Source organism: Mesoplodon bidens (genome assembly GCF_964165515.1).
Source record: "Mesoplodon bidens genome assembly, chromosome: 1".
In the NCBI taxonomy this organism is placed as follows: domain Eukaryota; kingdom Metazoa; phylum Chordata; class Mammalia; order Artiodactyla; family Ziphiidae; genus Mesoplodon; species Mesoplodon bidens.
Window position 1 is genome coordinate 12840398 of NC_138176.1, and position 22740 is coordinate 12863137.

Here is a 22740-nt window from a genome sequence, read left to right on the forward strand (position 1 = left end):
AAATTTTTATTTTTAATATGACATATTTCATACACACATACCAATCTAAGAAAAACATATGGTTACCACCCAGCTTAAGAAATAAAGTATTACAAGGACGTCCCTGGCAGTCCAGTAGTTAAGACCCCGTGCTTCCACTTCAGGGGCAGCGGTTGGATCCCGGGGAACTAAGATCCCACATGCCTCGAGGAGCGGCCAAAAAAAATAATAATAAAGTAAAAAGAAATATAGTATTACAAATGTAGTTGAAGCACTCTCCTTCTCTTCCTTAATCTCTTAAACTTCCCTATCCTACAGAGGTAACCACTATTCTAAATTTGTTAATTGTTGTTTTCCTGTATGTTTTTAAACTTTGGTATATGTGTATGTATCACTCAACAAAATATTATACTCCTTCTAAAACTTTATACCATTGCAACAATAGTTAACATTTATTGGGTGGCAGGCATTGTTCTCAGTGCTTTACTTGTATTATTTCCATAAATCCTCACAGTACCCCTGCCTGTAAGTCCTATTATGATCCCCAATTTACAGGTGAGAAAGCTGAAAGGAGATGCAACTTGCTCAGGATAACAAGTGGCAGTACCAGGATGTGACACCAGGCTGTGGGATTCTAGCCACACACCGGGTCAGTGTGCTACACAGCCTCCCATGCTACGGCGTGCTGTTTGTATTCGTTTGTAAAGTGCTTTTCTTTTTTCCTTCTATTTTTTTTGCTCAGCGTTATGATTTATCCAAGTTAATATTTATAGCTCTGGTTCAGTAATTTTAACTGTTGAGTGATTTTTGCATCTGGAAATATGATTATTTCCATTGTCTGTTGATGGAAATTAAGTTTGTTTCCTGTTTTTTATTGTATCATTACAGTGCTGCTATATTTTATTTTTTTATTTTTATTTTTTTGAACATTATGGTTTTCCTTTTTATTTAATCAAAGACTGGTAGATAAACATAAATACAGCACAATTACTTCAGATCATTCTTCATATTGTATACACACAGACCAATGAATGTAATCTGGAAGAAACCTGCAGTCAGCAATGAAATGCATACAGCTTTTCCTTCCCTTGCTCAAAAAAATTTAAAAACACACAAACTTAGAATCTCATCAGCACACACTCTCCTGTGACAAATGATTCAGACATAAATAGTGGGTGCAAAGAAACTATATGCTAACATATGTATAACCTTTGTTAATGAAAAACGGAAGCAGCCATAATGATTAAGATACATTCAGTTACTGATAACTAGTTGTGCCCTAAAGGGCATTTATCAAAAGAGAAATCGTGCTGCAGAGAAAAGCTATATATACATACACAATGAGAAAATAAACTGCAAGATTAACGCATGCACGTTTAATACTGGAAAAATCACAACCCTCCAACATTTCTCCACGTTTGTTATAAAAGCCCTCTGCACTCAATTAAAATTAAAGTGATCTTAAAAGGATAATACTTGTAAAGTTTACTTAAGTCTTTTCAGCCACAGAAACTGCAATGTAAATAAATGTTCGGAGTCATTTTCAAAACAAAAACAAAAATCTATTCTTCTGATGACATGCATGATTAAAAGGTCTATGCAAGATACATTGCTCTACATTCCCAATGACTAGGGAAAAAAAACTCAAGTCAATTTTTAGTTTGCAGATGGTCGAAGGATTTTTTATTCCAGGAGTTCAAATCTTCTGGATCTTTTCACCAACAACTACTGGATTTTCTTTTCTGATTTTCTCAGCAGCATCAGCTTTGTAATTGTAAGAGCAATTGTGTACATCTGAGTAACGGTGTACACCACAGTAAACATTTCCACACTGACATTCAAACCCAGTAAGTCCCACTTTGTTCCTGCACATGAAACAGTGATTCTTTTTTTGTTTTGGTTTTTCAAGAGACTTGCTTTGCTCTTCAGATGGCTGCTGTGCCGTTTCTGATACTGAAGCTTGCAGGTCTTCTGTTTCAGGTATTGCTTTATCCACAGATGTACTGTCCACTTGGGAAGATGCTACAGATTTTGATAAAAGTGACTGATTTGATACAGGGCTTGGCTGCATAGATGAAGATGTCGAGTCTAACGCCGACCGAGTTTCTGGGACGCTGCCACCTGTGCCCTGAACTGGTAAAGACTCAGACAGACTACTGACAGAAGGTGCAGGTGGGCTTATTCTACCATTACTACTATTCTGTCTTTGAAGATGTTCTTTATAACATAGTGAACACATGCCATTTGTACGAGGGTTTCCATAAAATCCTCAGCCAGTGGAACAAAGCATAGGCACTTGGCTGTGATTAGTTTCTTGAGCCATGTTCCTCTGTTGCACACTCTGACAAAAGTATAGGGACTTTGGATTAGGGTTCCTACTGCACTGAGGGTGTTTTGTAGTTCTCTCTCTGTATAGCAGTCCCCAGTTCCCTATGTCAGGTTGTCTTTCCTGCTGCTTCTTGGGCTGGCGGCGGCCCTCTCCGCCTGACGTGCTGCCCGCCGCCGCCGGTCGCCGCCGGTGAATCATGCTATATTTTAAATTTATTTATTTTATATTTTATTTTTGGCTGTGTTGGGTCTTCGTTTCTGTGCAACAGCTTTCTCCAGTTGCGGCGAGCTGGGGCCACTCTTCATCGCGGTGCGCGGGCCTCTCACTGTCGCGGCCTCTCCCCTTGTGGAGCACAGGCCCCAGACGCGCAGGCTCAGTAGTTGTGGCTCACGGGCTTAGTTGCTCCGCGGCATGTGGGGTCTTCCCAGACCAGGGCTCGAACCCGTGTCCCCTGCATTGGCAGGCAGATTCTTAACCACTGCGCCACCAGGGAAGCCCCGATGCTATATTTTAAACAAGTCTCCTCATTCTACCTGCTCTTTACCTTGAGAAATTCTTCATCATCAAGTCTCAAGTATGATTTCTTCCCTAAACCCAGGCAAAACTACATTGTCTCTCTTCCAAAGCCTAATAGTATTGGGCCGTAGAGCTAGGATTGGTGTATGTTTAGGTGTGTATATGGCTCTTCTGTTTCTCCCATTAGACTGAACTCCCGGAGGGCATGCACTTTTGGATTCCCTGTGCTCACTATTGTAGTAAATAGTTGTTAATATTTCTAGTTCCCACAGAAAATATGCAAGTATTGGGGGCTGAGGAGTGGGATGCAGAGTCGGAATCAGTTTGTAAGCTAAGCAGACATTTGCACTCCTGTTTCATTGGCCTTTGAAATGTCTAGTGGGGTTCTACAGAAAAAGTGTTTACAAGGAAAACAGATCCTCTTGTGGATTCCCTTTAACAGCCTCAACAATACATCAGCATCAGCCTGCATCAATCTGCGCCTTAAGTACCTGCTTTTAGTGAAGGCCACTGCCACCCAATCAACTAGGATAACCATATAAAATCACATATAGCAGCTACTGATATGAGCTGAAATAACCCATTGTTTTATAGCATGGTCCTAACCCCCATCACCTTGGAATGTGACTTATTTGGAGATAGGGCCTTTGAAGAAATGATTAAGTTAAAATGAGGCTGTGGCCTTTGAAGAAATGATTAAGTTAAAATGAGGCTGTTAGTGTGGGTTCTAATGCAATCTGACCTGTGTCCTTTTAAGAGGAAATTTGGACACACAAGAAGATACCAGGGATGAGCTCACACAGAGAAAAAGCCACGCGAGGACCAGAGAGGCGGCTGTGCAAGCCAAGGAGAGAGGCCTCAGGAGAAACCAAACCTGCTGACACCTTTTTCCTGGACTTCTAGCCTCCAGAATGGTGAAACATTAAATTTCTGTTGTTTCAGCCACCCAGTCTGTGGTACTTTGTTATGGCAGCCCTAGCAAACTAATCTAGCTACTCTTAGGCAACTAGTTTTAGATGCATATGGAGTGCTCTGCTGGATATTATATTTCTGTAGGGCTTTCTCCCTGTTCTCTTATAACAGAGAAGTTTGAGAAAATTACCTTTGAGTCATTATCTCTGCAGTAAAGGGGTGGGGCCATTGAGTTCACCTAGATAGTCTTCCTTGGATGGGCAATTGTTCCCACATCTGGGATTAAGACATATAGTCACCTCCTTTTGTGTTTGGGAGTTTAAGAGGAAATGTGCCAGACACCTGAAGGGATCCCAACACCTCCAAGGAGAGAAAGTGACACGGGGTCTGTGTGCATGGGGTGATGGACCCTGAAACAAGCCCTACCTAACCTGCTGCTCCTGAGGCAACTGGTTCCCCTGAGGAGCCAGAGCAAGAGTTCCTCAGAGATTCAGGGTCCCCCACAAAAATCAGCACAAGGATCCATGCCTTGAGGAACATCACAGGGTCCAGTACTATAGTGGATGCTGCAGGCTTAGTCTTTCAACAGTGATCTGTGGGGCTGTGAAAACCACAGTCACATGTGGAATGCCCAGAACGAGTTCACAAACTCCCTGGATTTGTTTGCTGGGCATCTGGGACAATTGGAAAGAAACTCTTAATAAAGCAGCTGCATACTCTAGAATTTCATACGAAAGATAAAAGCAACATGAACATAATTGTTTATAGAGTTTGCGGTAGTTCATTCTGATTTAACTAGGAAATACCATTTTGTTTAATATGGGTTTTATGTATTTAAAGAAAAAATGTTAATGAAGCCTTTTTAAAAGGCAGTTTGGGGGCTTCCCTGGTGGCGCAGTGGTTGAGAGTCCGCCTGCCGATGCAGGGGACGCGGGTTTGTGCCCCGGTCTGGGAGGATCCCACATGCCGCGGAGCGGCTGGGCCCGTGAGCCATGGCCGCTGGGCCTGCGCGTCCAGAGCCTGTGCTCCGCAATGGGAGGGGCCACGGCAGTGAGAGGCCCGCGTACCGCAAAAAAAAAAAAAAAAAAAAAAAAAAAAAGGCAGTTTGGCAGCATCTATCAAAATGGAAAAGTGCATACCCAGCAATTTACTTTCAGGACATACTTACACATGGACACAAACATACATGTGCAAGGATCTTCATACAGCACTACTAGTAATAGTGAAAATGTGAGAAGACGAGCTACAATCCTGCAGCCTGTGGAACAAAAACCACATTCACAGAAAGATAGACAAGATGAAAAGGCACAGGGCTATGTACCAGATGAAGGAACAAGATAAAACCCCCGATAAACAACTAAATGAAGTGGAGATAGGAAACCATCCAGAAAAAGAATTCAGAATAATGATAGTGAAAATGATCCAGGACCTCGGCAAAAGAATGGAGGCAAAGATCGAGAAGATGCAAGAAATGTTTAACAAAGATCTAGAAGAATTAAAGAACAAACAAACAGAGATGAACAACACAATAACTGACATGAAAAATACACTAGAAGGAATCAATAGCAGAATAACTGAGGCAGAAGAACGGATAAGTGACCTGGAAGACAGAATAGTGGAATTCACTGCTGCAGAACAGAATAAAGAAAAAAGAATGAAAAGAAATGAAGGCAGACTAAGAGACCTCTGCGATAACATTAAATGCAACAACATTCACATTATAGGGGTCCCAGAAGGAGAAGTGAGAGAGAAAGGACCCGAGAAAATATTTGAAGAGATTATAGTTGAAAACTTCCCTAACATGGGTGGCTATCCAAGTCCAGGAAGCTCAGAGAGTCCCATACAGGTTAAACCCAAGGAGAAACATGCCGAGACACATAGAAATCAAATTGGCAAAAATTAAAGACAAAGAAAAATTATTGAAAGCAACAAGGGAAAAATGACAAACAACATACAAGGGAACTCCCATAACGTTAACAGCTGATTTCTCAGCAGAAACTCTACAAGCCAGAAGGGAGTGGCATGATATACTTAAAGTGATGAAAGGGAAGAACCTACAACCAAGATTACTCTACCTGGCAAGGATCTCATTCAGATTCAGTGGAGAAATCAAAAGCTTTACAGACAAGCAAAAGCTAAGAGAATTCAACACCACTAAACCAGCTCTACAACAAATGCTGAAGGAACTTCTCTAAGTGGGAAACACTAAAGAAGAAAAGGACCTACAAAAACAAACCCAAAACAAATTAAGAATATGGTAATAGGAACATACATATCGATAATTACCTTAAACGTGAATGGATTAAATGCTCCAACCAAAAGACACAAGCTAGTGTAATGGATACAAAAACAAGACCCATATATATGCTGTCTACAAGAGGCCCACTTCAGACCTAGGGACACATACAGACTGAAAGTGAGGGGATGGAAAAAGATATTCCATGCAAATGGAAATCAAAAGAAAGCTGGAGTAGCAATACTCATATCAAGACTTTAAAATAAAGAATGTTACAAGAGACAAGGAAGGACATTACATGATGATCAAGGGATCAATCCAAGAAGAAGATATAACAATTATAAATATATATGCACCCAACATGGGAGCACCTCAATACATAAGGTAACTGCTAACAGCTATAAAAGAGGAAATCAACAATAGTGGGGGACTTTAACACCTCACTTACACCAATGGACAGATCATCCAAACAGAAAATTAATAAGAAAACACAAGCTTTAAATGGCACAACAGACCAGATAGATTTATTTGATATTTATAGGACATTCCATCCAAAAACAGCAGATTACACTTTCTTCTCAAGTGCACACGGAACATTCTCCAGGATAGATCAAATCTTGGGTCACAAGTCAAGCCTCAGTAAATTTAAGAAAATTGAAATCATATCAAGCATCTTTTCTGGTCACAACGTTATGAGATTAGAAATCAATTACAGGGAAAAAACCGTAAAAAACACCAACATATGGAGGCTAAACAATACGTTACTCAATAACCAAGAGATCACTAAAGAAATCAAAGAGGAAATCAAAAAATACCTAGAGACAAATGACAATGAAAACACGATGATCCAAAATCTATGGGATGCAGCAAAAGCAGTTCTAAGAGGCAAGTTTATAGCTATACAAGCCTACCTCAAGAAACAAGAAAAATCTCAAATAAACAATCTAACCTTACACCTAAAGGAACTAGAGAAAGAAGAATAAACAAAACCCAAAGTTAGCAGAAGGAAAGAAATCATCAAGATCAGAGCAGAAATAAATGAAATAGAAAGAAAACAATAGCAAGGATCAATAAAACTAAAAGCTTGTTCTTTGAGAAGGTAAACAAAATTGATAAACCATTAGCCAGATTCATCAAGAAAAAGAGGGAGAGAACTCAAATCAATAAAATTAGAAATGAAAAAGGAAAAGTTACAACAGACACTGCAGAAATACAAAGCATCCTAAGAGAGTACTACAAGCAACTCTATGCCAATAAAATGAACAACCTGGAAGAAATGGACAAATTCCTAGAAAGGTATAACCTCCCAAGACTGAATCAGGAAGAAATAGAAAATATGAACAGACCAATCACAAGTAATGAAATTGAAACTGTGATTAAAAATCTTCCAACAAACAAAAGTCCAGGACCAGATGGCTTCACAGGTGAATTCTATCAAACATTTAGAGAAGAGCTAACACCCATCCTTCTTAAACTCTTCCAAAAAATTGCAGAGGAAGGAATACTCCCAAGCTCATTCTATGAAGCCACCATCACCCTGATACCAAACCCGGACAAAGATACTACAAAAAAAGAAAATTACAGACCAATATCACTGATGAATATAGATGTAAATATCCTCAACAAAATACTAGCAAACAGAATCCAACAACACATTAAAAGGATTATACACCATGATCAAGTGGTATTTATCCCAGGGATGCAAGGATTCTTCAATATACACAAATCAATCAATGTGATACACCATATTAACAAACTGAAGAATAAAAACCATATGATCATCTCAATAGATGCAGAAAAAGCTTTTGACAAAATTCAACACCCATTTATGATAAAAACTCTCCAGAAAGTGGCCATAGAGGGAACCTACCTCAACATAATAAAGGCCATATATGATAAACCCACAGCAAACATCATTCTCAATGGTGAAAAACTGAAAGCATTTCCTCTAAGATCAGGAACAAGACAAGGATGTCCACTCTCGCCACTATTATTCAGCATAGTTTTGGAAGTCCTAGCCACAGCAATCAGAGAAAAACAAGAAATAAAAGGAATACAAATTGGAAAACAAGAAGTAAAACTGTTACTGTTTGCAGATGACATGGTACTATACATAGAGAATCCCAAAGATGCTACCAGAAAGCTACTAGAGCTAATCAATGAATTTGGTAAAGTTGCAGGATACAAAATTAATGCACAGAAATCTCTTACATTCCTATACACTAATGATGAAAAATCTGAAAGAGAAATTAAGGAATCCCTCCCATTTACCACTGCAACAAAAAGAATAAAATACCCAGGAATAAACCTACCTAGGGAGACAAAAGACTTGTATGCAGAAAACTATAAGACACTGTTGAAAGAAATTAAAGATGATACCAACAGATGGGGAGATATACTATGTTCTTGGATTGGAAGGATCAATATTGTGAAAATGACTATACTACCCAAAGCAATCTACAGATTCAATGCAATCCCTATCAAATTACCAGTGGCATTTTTTACAGAACTAGAGCAAAAAAATCTTAAAATTTGTATGGAGACACAAAAGGCCCCAAATAGCCAAAGCATTCTTGAGGGAAAAAAACGGAGCTGAAGGAATCATACTCCCTGACTTCAGACTATACTACATAGCTACAGTAACCAAGACAACATTGTACTGGCACAAAAACAGAAATATAGATCAATGGAACAGGATAGAAAGTCCAGAGATAAACCCACACACCTATGGTCAACTAATCTATGACAAAGGAGGCAAGGATATACAGTGGAGAAAAGACAGTCTCTTCAATAAGTGGTGCTGGGAGCTTCCCTGGTGGCGCAGTGGTTGAGAGTCCGCCTGCTGATGCAGGGGACACGGGTTCGTGCCCCAGTCTGGGAAATCCCACATGCTGCGGAGCGGCTTGGCCCTTGAGCCATGGCCGCTGAGCCTGCGCGTCTGGAGCCTGTGCTCTGCAACGGGAGAGGCTGCAACAGTGAGAGGCCCGCGTACCGCAGGAAAAAAAAAAAAGTGGTGCTGGGAAAACTGGACAGCTACATGTAAAAGAATGAAATTAGAACACTCCCTAACACCATACACAAAAATAAACTCAAAATGGATTAGAGACCTAAATGTAAGACCGGACACCATAAAACTCTTAGAGGAAAACATAGGAAGAACACTCTTTGACATAGATCACAGCAAGATCTTTTCTGATCCACCTCCTAGAGTAATGGAAATAAAAACAAAAATAAACTAATGGAACAAAATGAAACTTAAAACCTTATGCAAAGCAAAGGAAACTACAAACAAGACGAAAAGACAACCCTCAGAATGGGAGAAAATATTTGCAAACGAATCAACAGACCAAGGATTAATCACCAAAATATATAAACAGCTCATTTAGCTCGATATTAAAAAAATAAACAACCCAATCAAAAAATGGGCAGAAGGGGCTTCCTTGGTGGTGCAGTGTTGAGAGTCTGCCTGCCAATGCAGGGGACATGGGTTCGTGCCCTGGTCTGGGAAGATCCCACATGCCGCAGAGCGGCTGGGCCCGTGAGCCATGGCCGCTGAGCCTGCGTGTCCAGAGCCTGTGCTCTGTAATGGGAGAGGCCACAACAGTGAGAGGCCCATGTACTGCAAAGAAAAAAAAAAAAAAAAAAAGGCAGAAGACCTAAATAGACATTTCTCCAAAGAGGACGTACAGATGGCCAAGAAGCACATGAAAAGCTGCCCAGCATCACTAATGATTAGAGAAATGCAAATCAGAACTACAATGAGGGATCACCTCACACCAGTTAGAATGGGCATCATCAGAAAATCTACAAACAACAAATGCTGGAGAGGGTGTGGAGAAAAGGGAACCCTCTTGCACTGTTGGTGGGAATGTAAATTGATACAGCCAGTGTGGAGAACAGTATGGAGGTTCCTTAAAAAACTACAAATAGAATTACCATATGACCCATCAATCCCACTACTGGGCATATACCCAAAGAAAACCGTAATTCAAGAAGACACATGCACCCCAACGTTCATTGCAGCATTATTTACAATAGCCAGGTCATGGAAGCAACCTAAATGCTCATCGATAGATGAATGGATAAAGAAGTGGTACATATATACAATGGAATATTACTCAGCCATAAAAAGGAATGAAATTGGGTAATTTGTAGAGACGTGGATGAATCCAGAGACTGTCATACAGAGTGAAGTAAGTCAGAAAGAGAAAAACGAATATTGCATATTAACGCATATATGTGGAACCTAGAAAAATGGTACAGATGAACCGGTTGGCAGGGCAGAAATTGAGACACAGACGTAGAGAACAAACGTATGGATACCAAGGGGGGAAAGCAGTGGCGGGTGGTGGTGGTGGTGTGATGAATTGGGAGATTGGGATTGACATGTATACACTGATGTGTATAAAATGGATGACTAATAAGAACCTGCTGAAAAAATAAATAAAATAAAATTCAAAAAAAGTTAAAAAAATAAAATAAATCTTCTATAAAAAAATGAAAATGTGAAAATTAGCCAGTGTTAATGAAGAAACAAAAAACAATTGTACGTTCCATATTACAAAATGCTATGAAGCTATGAAGGAGAGTGAGGTAGACATATTTGTACTAACTCATTATAATCCCATCTATGTGTGAAACTCTAAGCTGCTATGTGTATATGTGTATGTATATATGTTATAGGATGGGAGGGATGCATACCCAGCTGCTGACAGCGGTTTTCTCAGAGGAAGAGCAAGGGGGGAGGGTGTGAAGGAAGGTTTGGGGCTGTGTACCCCAAACACTGTGGACTGTATAATAAAAATACAAATAAATGGAAATATATAGTACATAAATGTATAAAAATACAAATATTTATAAATGTGTATATTTAGTGCATAAAGGCATTAAATACTATCTATAAGGTCCCTAACTGTAAAAATATAAAAAAATATTCAGATGTTAGTAACAGTGGTTTTCTTTAGATAGATGACTTCAGCAATTTTTTTCTCCTATTACTTTTATTTCACAATTTAAAAAATGCTGTCTTTCTTTGCATCCAATAGCCCAAATTTTTAAATCTCTGAAATTGGGATACATCCTAAAATTATAATTGCGAGTGTTTTTTTCTTTCTTATAAAATGATGTGTTTAATCACTGATGGCATTTCTAGATTTGAAGAAACATGGTAGACAGAAAAAATAAGAAAATATGTTAAATCCATAGACCCCAGATCTCCTGTCTTTTCCACTTCATTTGCTGAATCTTAAAAGAGACACATTTAACCCAAAATACTTATAATTTTATGTGGTATTTGGACTTGGGTAACCATCTTCCATTAAATTAGCAAGAACGTAGAATCCGTCAGACTTGATTTCCTTTGCTCAGTGTGCTAGCAACTGCAAAACAGACTGTGACATGGGATAAAGGCTGGAGAGAGGGTACAGACATAAGTACAGCAGAGTTCTTGCCTGTGACCACCTTACAACAGGTGGGAAAACAGAAAAGAGGAGAGGGAATTCATGACCAGATCTATTGTTTCTGGGATTTCAGACCTAGAGATCCACACTTGTGGAAAGAGAAAAAGGCAAGAAGTCTCAGAGGTGGAACAGGATGAGAGCTTCCGAGTCATTGCCTCTCCTTGCCCTGCTTGGGTGGCTCCGCTGGGTGTGGGGACCTAAGTTGGGCACTCTAAGTACTTCCTCTAAGAGTAAGTTAGGGACAGCCCCCTGTGGCCAAGGCCCATTGGTGTCACCTTAGTCTCTGGCACATTCTGGAGTCATTCAGAAAATAAATGAGGATGAAGATGATGACCGATAGATACTAAAACAAAGGATTTGAGGGAGATGGTGGTGGGTACTGGGAGGGAAGGATAAAGAAGGCGGTGGTCAGGCTCGGATGGAGTGGGACAGAGGGTAGGGGTGGAGAGGTTATCTCTGGGAAAGTGGGAGGATGACTGGAACTGACACCTTCCTCCCTCCCCTTTCACCCCCAAGCCCTGTTAGACCCGCCAGACAGGTTCTCCAGAGTTAAGGGGGAGAAGTAGAGGGTGGAGAAAGGGGAGGCACCCCAAACTTTGGCAATAAGATTGACTGCTGAGTGTGGAAACAGACAAACTTGAGCTCTAATTCCAGCTCTGCCCCTCCTAGCTGTTAAACCAGTCTTCTCTGGGCTTGTTTTCTCAGTGATCAAATGCAGCTAACCATATCTTCCTCTGTGCCTGTCCTAATAAGGGTTGGACCAAGAAAAATCTTTATGCTAATGTTATAGATAAGAGTAGCCTTGTGGAGAGTATGAACTAAACTACCGTGGCCAGAGTCATGGCAGGACAGGAATTTAGAGAGTTTTTCCACCTCTTTGACTAAGTATTAGTTGAAAAGAGTGCAGCGGAAACTGTAACCAAGAGGGGCATTATGCTTCCAGAAAAATCTCTAGGAAAAGTATTGCAAACAAGAGTAGTAGTTACCGGACTGGGCTCTAAGGCACCAAAGCAGTTCTAGACAAGGATTATTTTTTACTTAGAGATGGTGACATTCTTGGAAAGTATGTAGACTGAAATAAATCACTACGGAAATGGCATCACGTGAAGCTGCCCATTCCACTGAGATATTTCATCATATAAATAATTTCCATGTCTCTCTTTTATAATAAACTAATGATATCCCCCCAAAAGAAGAATAGCCTGTGTAGGGTGTCCCCAAGACCACCCCCAGATTCAATGGTTTGTTCAGGGGATTCACAGGATTCAGCATATAGCTGTATTCGTGGCTATAATTTATTAAAGCTGGAGGATACAAAGCCAAATAGCAAAGGGGAAAGGCACAGGGGCTGATGTTCAGAGCAAAGTAGGCCCAAGCTTCCAAGAGTCCTCTCCTAGTGGAGTCACAAAGGATGCACTTGATTCCTCCAGCGACAAGTTGTGGCGGCACATGTGAAATACTGTTGACCAGGAAAGCTCATTAGAGACTCAAGGTTTTTATTGAAGGTGCCGGTCACGTAGGCAACTTCTGCCCAGCACATACCAAAATTCCAGCCTCTCACAAGGAAACAGGTGTTCAGCATGAACCCCACTGTGTGTACAAATAGTTGAGGCATAGTTGGTCACTCTTATCAATTCTGGGAATGGTGGGAGTGATCCCGAAATCCAAGTTCCCAACACCAACCAAGGGCCTACCTTCCTGGCAGGCTTTTCTAAGGGCGACAGTCGCTGGCCTGCTACGTCTGGTTTGTGCAGCCGGCTCCTTGTTCCCCAGGAAAAGATAAAGAAGTTGTTGGTACTGATGTGGATTTGGAAAATGCCCAAACTGTCTGCGTATGTGGATAAGGGACCCAATATTTTCCACAGATGTTCCAATGCCCAGGCTCCTGTGAGCCAAGTGTGGCTCTTCTTTTCATCTGTTTCCATAACTGGATTTAATCAGAGATTAGGCATGTATTCAGCCAAGAGCTTCTTTGGGGTGAAGGCTCTTTTAAGGGATTCCAGGCTTGCCAGGGGACTGGAAAGTCACTTCTGGAAGGGGATTCAGTCAACTGCCCTGACACTCTTTGTTGATGGTTAACTGGCTTCCAGGCTATTCGAGACTTCCAGAACATTCCCAAGAGGAAGTCATCCTTCTTGTGTTCTCCAACATTTCAGGATGCTAATATTGGAACCTGAGTAGATCCTAGGCCCCAGGAAGCCCAGCTTTGGAGCCTTAAAAGAAACACTGTTGCATTAAAAGAAACATTTCAGTAAGGAATATGCAATTAAAATTAATTCTGATCCTTATTTGCATTTTTCAAAGAGCATTAAAGATGACAGAATTCATTACCTACAGTAATATGCCTTAAAATTCCTTTCCTCTCATATTTTTAAACATTTTATTGTATTATTTTTAATTTAAAAATGTGGTACTGAAATCTGGGATAAATGTTTTGTTTTAGAACAGTTTTCAATTTACAGAAAAGTTGCAATGATAATACTGAGAGTTACCGTATACTCCCCACCCGATTTCTTCTATTATTAACATCTTACGTCAGTATAGTACATTTGTGGGACTTTTCTAGTGGTCCAGTGGCTAAGACTCCATGCTCCCAATGCAGGGGGCCCAGGTTTGATCCCTGGTCAGGGAACTAGATCCTACATGCTGCAACTAAAAAGATCCCACATGCCGCAACTAAGACCCGGTGCAAGTCAAATGAGTAAATCAATATTTTTTAAAAAGTATAGTACATTTGTCACAACTATTGAGCCAATGTTGATACATTAGTAACTGAAGTTTATATATTATCCAGATTTCCTTAATTTTTACCTAATGAGTTTTTCTGTTTCAGGTTTCTAATTAGGATGTTTTCTTAGGGTCCTCTTGGCTGTGAGTTTCTCAGGCTTTCCTTGTTTTTGATGACCTTGACAGTTCTGAGGAGTCGTGGCCAGGTATTTTATAAACTGTCCTTCAGTTAGGAGTTGTCTGATGTTTTTCTCACGATAAGACTGGGTTTTGGGCTCCCCTGGTGGCGCAGTGGTTGAGAGTCCGCCTGCCGATGCAGGGGACATGGGTTCGTGTCCCGGTCCGGGAGGCTCCCACGTGCCGTGGAGCAGCTGGGCCCGTGAGCCATGGCCACTGAGCCTGCGCGTCCGGAGCCCGTGCTCCGCAACGGGAGAGGCTGCAACAGTGAGAGGCCCGCGTACCGCAAAAAAAAAAAAAAGACTGGGTTTTGCATTTAGCGGGAGGAAGACCACAGTGGTCAAGTGCAGTTCTCATCTCATCATATGACACCTTGATCACCTGGCTGAGGTTGTGTTTGTTGGGTTTCTCTCCTGTAAAGTCACTCCCTCTCTCCTTTTTCTATACTGTTCTTTTTGGATAGAAGTCACTATGCACAGCTGACACCTAAGGAGTGGAGGCTTATGCTCCACTCTTGAGGGCAAAGTATCTACATAAATTATGTGGAATGCTTCTCCACGGGAGATTTCTCTATTTGCTCAATTTATTTATTCAATCGTGTATTTAAGTCGGCACAGACTCCCTTGTATTTTTGTAAACTCTCTCTCTCATTCATCTGGCACAGGTTCTCATATCTCTCTCCACTCTCCTTAGAAATAACCCTTTCTGTTACCTTCATCTTCTCTCCTCTTTCCTTTTTCCCCCCCATTAGCCTTTTGTCCCACCCCTCTATTATCTCTCTGTCTCTCATCTAAGCCCCTTCCTACTTGAATCTCCTACCCAACTTCTCCAGCCATCCTCCTGATTGATTACTTCCTGTCCCGAATACAGGATGTGGAAAACAGGGGGAAGGAAACGGGGAAACGCTCATTAGTCATCATCAGAATAGTTTAGCAGTTGAGGGGGCAGAAAGGGGCTGTGAATATTTCAAGCATGGATTATTTTATCCGTCTTGCATATACGTAGAAGTGATTTCTAGAGAGCTTGTGTCAGGGCTGGTACTAAGAACGATACACATAGTATCTCACTCAACCTCACAACAACCTCCTCATGCTTATCCCACAGTTGATAAAACTGAGGCTCAGAGAGATTACTTGCCGAATGTCAAGTAAAATGGCAAAGCTGTGGTTTGAAGCCACAACTCACTCCAAAACTGGCGTGCTCATAGGAATAACTGAGATGTGTTTATAATCCTAGCTCGCTAGGAAATGTAACATGCCCCTAGTTCTAAAAATACCAGTGTGGAGTACGGTAACTTGTTCATAGTCTCAGAGTCTCAAAACTCTCGTGAGGCTTTCGCTAGACCTGTCTGGATTTTTATAGTTACACCTTACACAGTCTTGCCCTTTTCCTCCATTGAGTTGTACCTTGGTTTTCATTTCCTGCAAAGCGAAGACTCCATAGTGTTTCATTCTTTTTTCCCTGTGAGTTAACATGGAGAAAACTGTTAAGGTTCTCCGTATTAGTTTTCTCTTGCTATGTAACAGGTTACCACAAACAGGGGCTTAAGACAACACCCATTTATTAGCTCCCAGTTCTGTAGATTTGTGTGGCTGGGTTTCTGTTCAGGGTCTTGCCAGGCTGCCTTCCTTTCTGGAGGCTCTGGGGAAGAATCTGTTTCCAAGCTCATCCAAGTTGTTGATAGAATTCAGTTCCTTGCAGTTATAGGACTGAGGCCTCCATTCACTGGTTGGCTTTTGGCTGGGGGACTGCTCTCAGCTTCTGGAGGCCGCCCGCAGTTTTTCGCTCTGTGGTTCCCTCCATATACTTTCTCATTCTTTGAATCTCTTACTTCCTCTGCCTCTGACCTCTACACCCAGATTTAAAGGGCTCATGTGATTGGTTAGGCCCACCCAGATGATGTCCCCCTCCCTTTTTTCACGGGGATGTGGGATCTTAGTTCCTCAACCAGGTGGAGTCTTAACCACTGGACCACCAGGGAAGCCCCAATCTCCCCTTCTTAAAGTCAACCGTGACATATAACGAACCTACTCACAGAAGTAATACACCATCACATTTACAGTCCCAGACATTGAACAGGATGTGTACACCACGGAGAAGGAGTCTTGGAGGACATCTTAGAAGTCTGTCTATCACAGTCTCCATTCCTTCATTTATTCACACGTCTCATACTTATGGAATGCCTGCCCTGTGCTGGGCATAGTTCCAGGAGTTGGAGATACAGCGGTGAACAAGATGAACTTGGCCTCTTAAAGCTTACCATCTAGTATGTTAAGACAGACAGTAACCAAGGAGACAAAGAAAACTCCCAGTTAGTGCTGACTGCTCCTCTGAGAATTAAAACAGGCTGGTCTTTAGATTAGATTGGGTGGTCAGGAAAGGGTTCTCTGAAGAGAGACTACTTTAGCAGCTCCCTGAGAAGAGAGCACAATGAAAAGGTCCATGTGAAGATAGTCTAACATCCACAAACCCAGGATGAAAGCCCACACGTTCTAGGGTTCCTTCTAATCATGTTTAACACATTTCGCAGAGAAGCCTCAAACCACACCCAAAACCACTATGCACAGTGTCTTATTCATTCTGCCTCCTTGGCTGTAGTTGGTTTGTGTAGCTTTGGGCATAATCTCCTCAATTCCCAAGCAGGAGCTGGGCTTCATGGCGTGCCAACAATGGCACGTGTGAGCACGTGTGCCAATTCCCACAAACAAGCCCCTCTTTCTTCTTCCCCTCAGCCTTCTTCTAGAGGCAAGCAGAATATTAATTGAAGACTCCTGAGTGTAAGGTACATTTTTTCCCAATAAATAACGGTATATTGCCAGGATGTGTTTCTGCTAAAAAATATACTCAACTGAATTTGCATTCCAAGTTTCTGCTTTAAATGTGCAGAACCCAAAGGCTCAGTGAGAACTGTCTGGCACAAGCACAGTGTACCCTACGTTTGCCTTTGGTACACCACTGCCTAAAAGCTTTCCAACCCTGGTTAGACACTTTCATGGTTAGGAATTCAAGGCTGTGAGGTTTTGGACCTAGTTTGTTATAGCGCAGCTGGAACCACCAAGGTGCTTGGGTGTGATCATGAGCCAGGCACTGTCCAGACACAAAGATTAATGGTCCCAGTCATTACTTTCAAAGGACTTCCAGGGTCATAGAGGAGACCAACATGCAGACGGGCAATTATAATATAGGAGGCTTGCTTTAACCAATTGTCATTTCTTCCACGAAGATTTATTGAGTGCTTACTCTGTGCAGGGCACTCTTACTGGTGCTGCAGATATAGCATTTGAACAAAACAGACAAATCCCTGCCCTCATCAAGCTTATATTCTAGAGGAGTAGACAATAAAGAAAGAAACTCATAAAATATATCAGGGATCAAATGATGATAAAGAAATAAATGCTATGGAGGAAAATAAAGAAGAGAAGCGTGCTAGGAAGTACCGTATGGGAAGAAGGGAGGCTATCATTACTTTAAAGAGGAGAGGGAAGACAGCATATGGGAGGGACAAGGGAAAGGAAAGGATTGTGTAGGGCCTTGTAGGCCATTATAAGGACTGACTTTTTTTTTTTTTCTTTTTAAGGACTGACTTTCACAGGGTGATCTGGGGGCCACAAGAGGGTCTTCATTAGGGGACTGACATGATCGCCTCACTTTTGTGTTAAAAGGATCCCCCTCCTTGCTAAGTGGAGAAAAAAGAGAAGGGAGTCAGGTGAAAAGAGAAAGACAAGCTAGCAGGTTATTATACACTCCAGATGAGAAATGATGGTGACTTGGATCAGAGTGATAGCTGTGGAGGTAGCACATGTGGGATTTGTTGATGGGTTGACTGGACGTGGGGATATGACAGAAAAAGTGGAGTCGAGGATGTCGCCAACACTTTTGTGGCTTAAGCAACCAGAAGAAAGGGGTGGTAATGGTTCACTGGGGGACGATGGCAGGAGGCACAGGTTGGAGCCAGAAGAGACCCGGAGTCTGGTTTGGGACAGGCTGGGTGTATGTTGTGTGTCAAACATTGAATGGATGTGAGACGGGCTTTCAGGGGAGAGACCAAGTGTTGATGATACAATTTTGTAACTTATAAGCACAGATGTGATTTCTAAAGCCATGAGCTAGCGTGTCGGGTACCTTTGCCATAAGCAAGCATTTCCACTGCATAACTAATTGGCCGTAAGACAATTTTGTTACGAAGGATATAATAACTGGTTGACAGTTCTTGGTTTGACAGTTTGGTTTCAACTGGTTGAAACGTATTAGCATTTCTTCTGGTTAGTGATATTATGGATGTCTTTATCAAGCTGACAGATGAGGTCCCTCTTTTACTTTTCGTTATTTTATCTTTTAGGGCAAAATTGCCTAAGGCCAATTAGTTCTGCGGCAAAAAATATTTGGTGCCAAAATGCTTGCGGCAAAGATGCATACTGCGGAAGTACCTAGAAGCACGAGCTAGAACCAAGAGATGAAGGGAGTTAGAGGAGGGAAGAGGCCCAGGAGCTGAGCCCTGGGACTTTTCAACCTTAGAGGTCAGAGAGAAAGGAGCAGACAGAAAGGTAGGAAGAAAATCAGGAAAGGGTGATCCTGGAAGCCAAATGATGACAGTGTTTCAGGGAAGATGCGGTGATCATCTCTGTGTGTGAGAGGAGATGGAATCCAACGTATGGGTAGGTAGGGGCTGGCACTAGATAGGATAGTGGATGGAGAGTAACAGGAGGGAAGGCAGAGGGTCTGAGCACAGATGAAGATGGGTGGTAGATGGCAGAGTGCCAAAGTTCTCTAATTTTTCCACTGTTTTGGCCATTGGCTGAGAGTAGAGAAAGGACATACTGGAGAATTAGAGAGAGGAAAAAGTATGAACTAGTCTTCTGGGAGAGTGGGAGTGTGGCCCAGAGAAGCGGAGTAGGATGGCTGAACAGCAACACAGTGCTTGTTGAGGCTTGTGGTCGTGAACTTAAAGTGAGACTTGTCGACATGGCTGTGCATTCTTCTCCAGTCACATTAGGCTATAGGCAAGGAGTGGGTGGAGGGTTGGGTTGGCCAGGGTTTGGGGTAGAATAAAGGGAGAACTGAGCAAGAAAATAACTAGATGATGGAGTCCAAGTTGCGTCTGGAGGAAACAGAGGACAAGAGGGATGAGAGCAGCGAAAAGGAAGTACAGCTGATGAATGGATTGCAGGTCCCGGTCAGGCAGCAGGGTCGTTCAAGTTGGGATCTGATAGAATTAACCATAGGCGGCGGTGGCCAGAAAATAAGATGCTTGAAAACAAGATCTGGGAACTGAGACAGTTAGTGTGACAAGGTCTGGGTTAGGGGTCAGCAAACTATGGCCTGGGGGTTAAATTTGGCCTGCTGCCTGTTTTTATACAGCCTTGAGCCAAGAATGCTTTCTCACATTTTAAAATATATTAAAAAAAAAAGACTATTATCCTTTTAGCAAGAACGGTTGCTCCAATAATTGAAGACATTGCTTCCTGGCCCGCAAAGCCTAAAATAATTACTACCTGGCCCTTTATAGAAAAAAGTGTGCTGACTCTTGGTCTAGACTCTAGGGTATCACCATGTGTGAGTGGCTGAGCTCAGGTAGAGGACACATAGTGAAGGCCAGGTGGCCAGGATCATTTACTGATACATGGGTATAGAGCCCACGAATCATTACGATGGTGGTGTTGGAGAGAGTGACAGGGAGCCAGAACTAAAAGCCAAGGAAGGAGGGAAGGTGACCTGGGTTCGGAAGATGCCTGTAGAGGACTGCAGTGTGGAGGAATCACATGTGGCCTAGACTGATGGCATGAATGTCAAAACTCAGAATTTAAGGGAGGAGAGAGAAAGAGAGAGAGCGCGCTCTGGAAGTAGCTAGTGGGAAGAGCTAGTCGGTCACTGGTCACCTCCAGGCACCAGTGGTTTGATGGAGGAACACAGCCACCCCTTGACAAGGTTGCAGGGGCAGCAGAGTGCTCAGGGCTGGCCCCAGTGATGGAGTTAACGGTGGTGGAGTTAACGGTGGCCTGAACAAAGAGCACAGGCAAAGGGGAAGTTGGGTAGGGTCCCCGCTGGCAGGAAAGGCTTTGCAGAGGAAGCATTTGGGCTGAAGCTTGAAGTACTAGCAGGAGTTAGTCAGGTAACGGTCGGGGTGGGGGGGAGGGATATATATGTGCAGGAAAGCATGGTATCTTTGAGCACTGACCTCAGAAAATCATGAGTGAACTTTGGCACAACTGGAGGTTCAGAATCAGTGCCATTAGGAACTTTGGGTGAAGAACATTCTTGTTTCTTCTTTACTATTTGCATGCTGAGGCTTAGGGATATCGAGCGCTCCGTGTAGATAGGGAGATGCTCTATGAACGAAGCATGACACACATTGGCCTTTAAACTTGTTACCTCCCCATGTGTAAGGTAGGAAAATGTATTATATAAATATTTATGTAAGGATTTATTCATTTCTCTCTCCAGCATTTTTTGAGAGCATCTTGTCTGCTTGATGCCTTACCAGGCATTGGGGATACAGTGGTGAACAACACAGATATGGTCCTTCCCCGCTCTGAACTTACAGTCTGCAAGTAATTACACTGAAGTATGGTCAGTGTTAAGACAGGATGTTACTGGCTCTCAATGCCTTGGCACCTAAACTTATCTGGGGGCCAGGGAAGAATCCTGGCAGAAGTGACATGTATAGGTGGTTGTTGCCAGAGCAAGGAATGGGCAGTGGCAAATTTCCAAGTGCAGTGATGGCATGCGCTGGGTTGGAGGTAGGAGACGGCTGTTTCGGGCACTGAAAAGACACTGAGTGTGCTGAGAGATGGGCCTAGAGAGACGATGCGGGCCTGGACAGGAGTGGTATCTCCGTTTCCACGTGGCTTCTTTTTTTTTTTTTCAGCCTTGTTGGATCTTAGTTCCCTGACCGGGGATTGAACCCAGGCCCTGGGTGGTGAAAGCACGGAGTCCTAACCACTGTACTGCCAGGGAATTCCCTCCACGGAGCTTCCGATGAGTGTTCATATCTTCCTCTCTCTAGACTGCAAAGTCTAAGAAGGCAGGAACCAAAGCTGTCCTGTTCAACTGCTGTGTACCTACCCATTGGGTGTTTACCTCCTCAGCCTGGCACATAGTAATGGTTTGTTGATAATATGACGTAGTTTGTTGAATGAATGTATAAATGTGAACCTTGGTTTACCCCTGAAATTTATTATGTTCGTCAGTATAAATACCTTAATTACAGCATTCTTGTAAACAAACAATGAATGTGAAAGCATTTCAGTAAACTGTAAAACGTGATACTTGTTTTAAAACTGTTAAGACATTATGTCGCAAATACGTATAATGTAGTACTTCAGTTGTGCCCTTAACAACTGTTTTTTTGAGAATCATATTTATTCCACTCAAGTCAGAAAAGCCCTCCAAAACACTGTATTAGAGAAATTATCCAGTCATATATAGTACAAAAGTAGCTTGATTAGGGAAAAAAACTTTATCACCCTGATTACTTCCTTCTGCCACCTCCTGAGTGGCTTTTAGTACACTTAGGTTGCTTGTTTTCTACAGAGCATTAATCAACAGCAAGTAATTATGCTTTTCTCCAGGCCCAGAAAAGATGCTATCTTGACCCTCATTGTGTACTCATCTATCTCTGAGGGCCCAGGCAATCTCTGTGTCCCCAATTTTAAAATTTTACCTAGATATGAAATAAGCTTGCTTATTTGTTTAAGTTACTTATTTATTACAACCCTCCTCCCCATACTAGTCCGGGCTGTGACAGGCCACCACTATCTCCAGTGGTGAGCATCGCTGGCCCTAATGATACCTGCTCAAAGCATCTGTATTAAATGAATAAATTCGGCATTTTAACTCAGTCAAGCCAGGACATTCTCTAGGCGGATGGGACCTGAGAGTTAACTTTGTATGACTCCGCACAAGTCATGTTAAAAGAAGAATCTGTGCCTTCTCGCCAGACAGAAGCTCTGACCCAAATCTCACCTTTCCCACCCAGATTGTCGCTCGAAGAGTGAGGTGCCGGAGAACCGGCTCTCTAATATTTCCCCGCGGAGTCCCCAGGTGCAGCCAGAGATCTAGGAAGACTTCGGCCGGCGCCACGTCAGCCGGCAGGCCAACGCGCCTGCGCGCGAGGAGGGGCGGGGCGCGGGCGAAGGCCCGCCCCTACATCCGGGGCCTAGGCGGCGGCGGCGGCGCCGCCGCGCGGGGGTCACGTGGCTCTTTCCTTTCCGTCTCTGGCCGGCTGGGCGCGGGCAACTGCTGGCGAGGCGCGTGGAGCCTCGCGCTGCTTCCCCTTCGTCTCCTCTCCTGGCCCGGGCCCCTAAGGAGTTCGCTGACGCCGGGTGAGCTGAGCCTGCCGCCAAGATGCCGGCCTATTTCCAGAGGCCGGAAAATGCCCTCAAACGCGCCAACGGTGAGTAGGGGAT

At 42.7% G+C, this 22740-nt stretch overlaps 2 protein-coding genes across 2 annotated transcripts in view; one reads left to right on the forward strand and one right to left on the reverse strand.

The window, feature by feature from the left end:
- Positions 1 to 906: 906 nt before the first annotated feature.
- On the reverse strand, positions 907 to 2497 carry LOC308624165 (AN1-type zinc finger protein 6-like). The gene has a single exon (XM_081247172.1). The coding sequence runs from the start codon at positions 2216 to 2218 to the stop codon at positions 1676 to 1678; it is 543 nt and encodes a 180-aa protein (XP_081103298.1). The 5' UTR covers positions 2219 to 2497; the 3' UTR covers positions 907 to 1675.
- Positions 2498 to 22558: 20061 nt separating this feature from the next.
- Positions 22559 to 22740, forward strand: part of EIF3A (eukaryotic translation initiation factor 3 subunit A) — a 32511-nt gene continuing 32329 nt past the window's right edge. The window contains exon 1 of the mRNA XM_081240157.1: positions 22559 to 22727. Coding sequence (XP_081096283.1) covers positions 22679 to 22727 — 49 coding nt within the window. The 5' untranslated portion in view covers positions 22559 to 22678. The remainder of the gene's footprint in view (positions 22728 to 22740) is intronic.

Excerpts from the sequence above, each read along its gene's own strand:
- LOC308624165 (XM_081247172.1), bottom strand. The coding sequence starts at position 2,218 with ATGTGTTCACTATGTTATAAAGAACATCTTCAAAGACAGAATAGTAGT.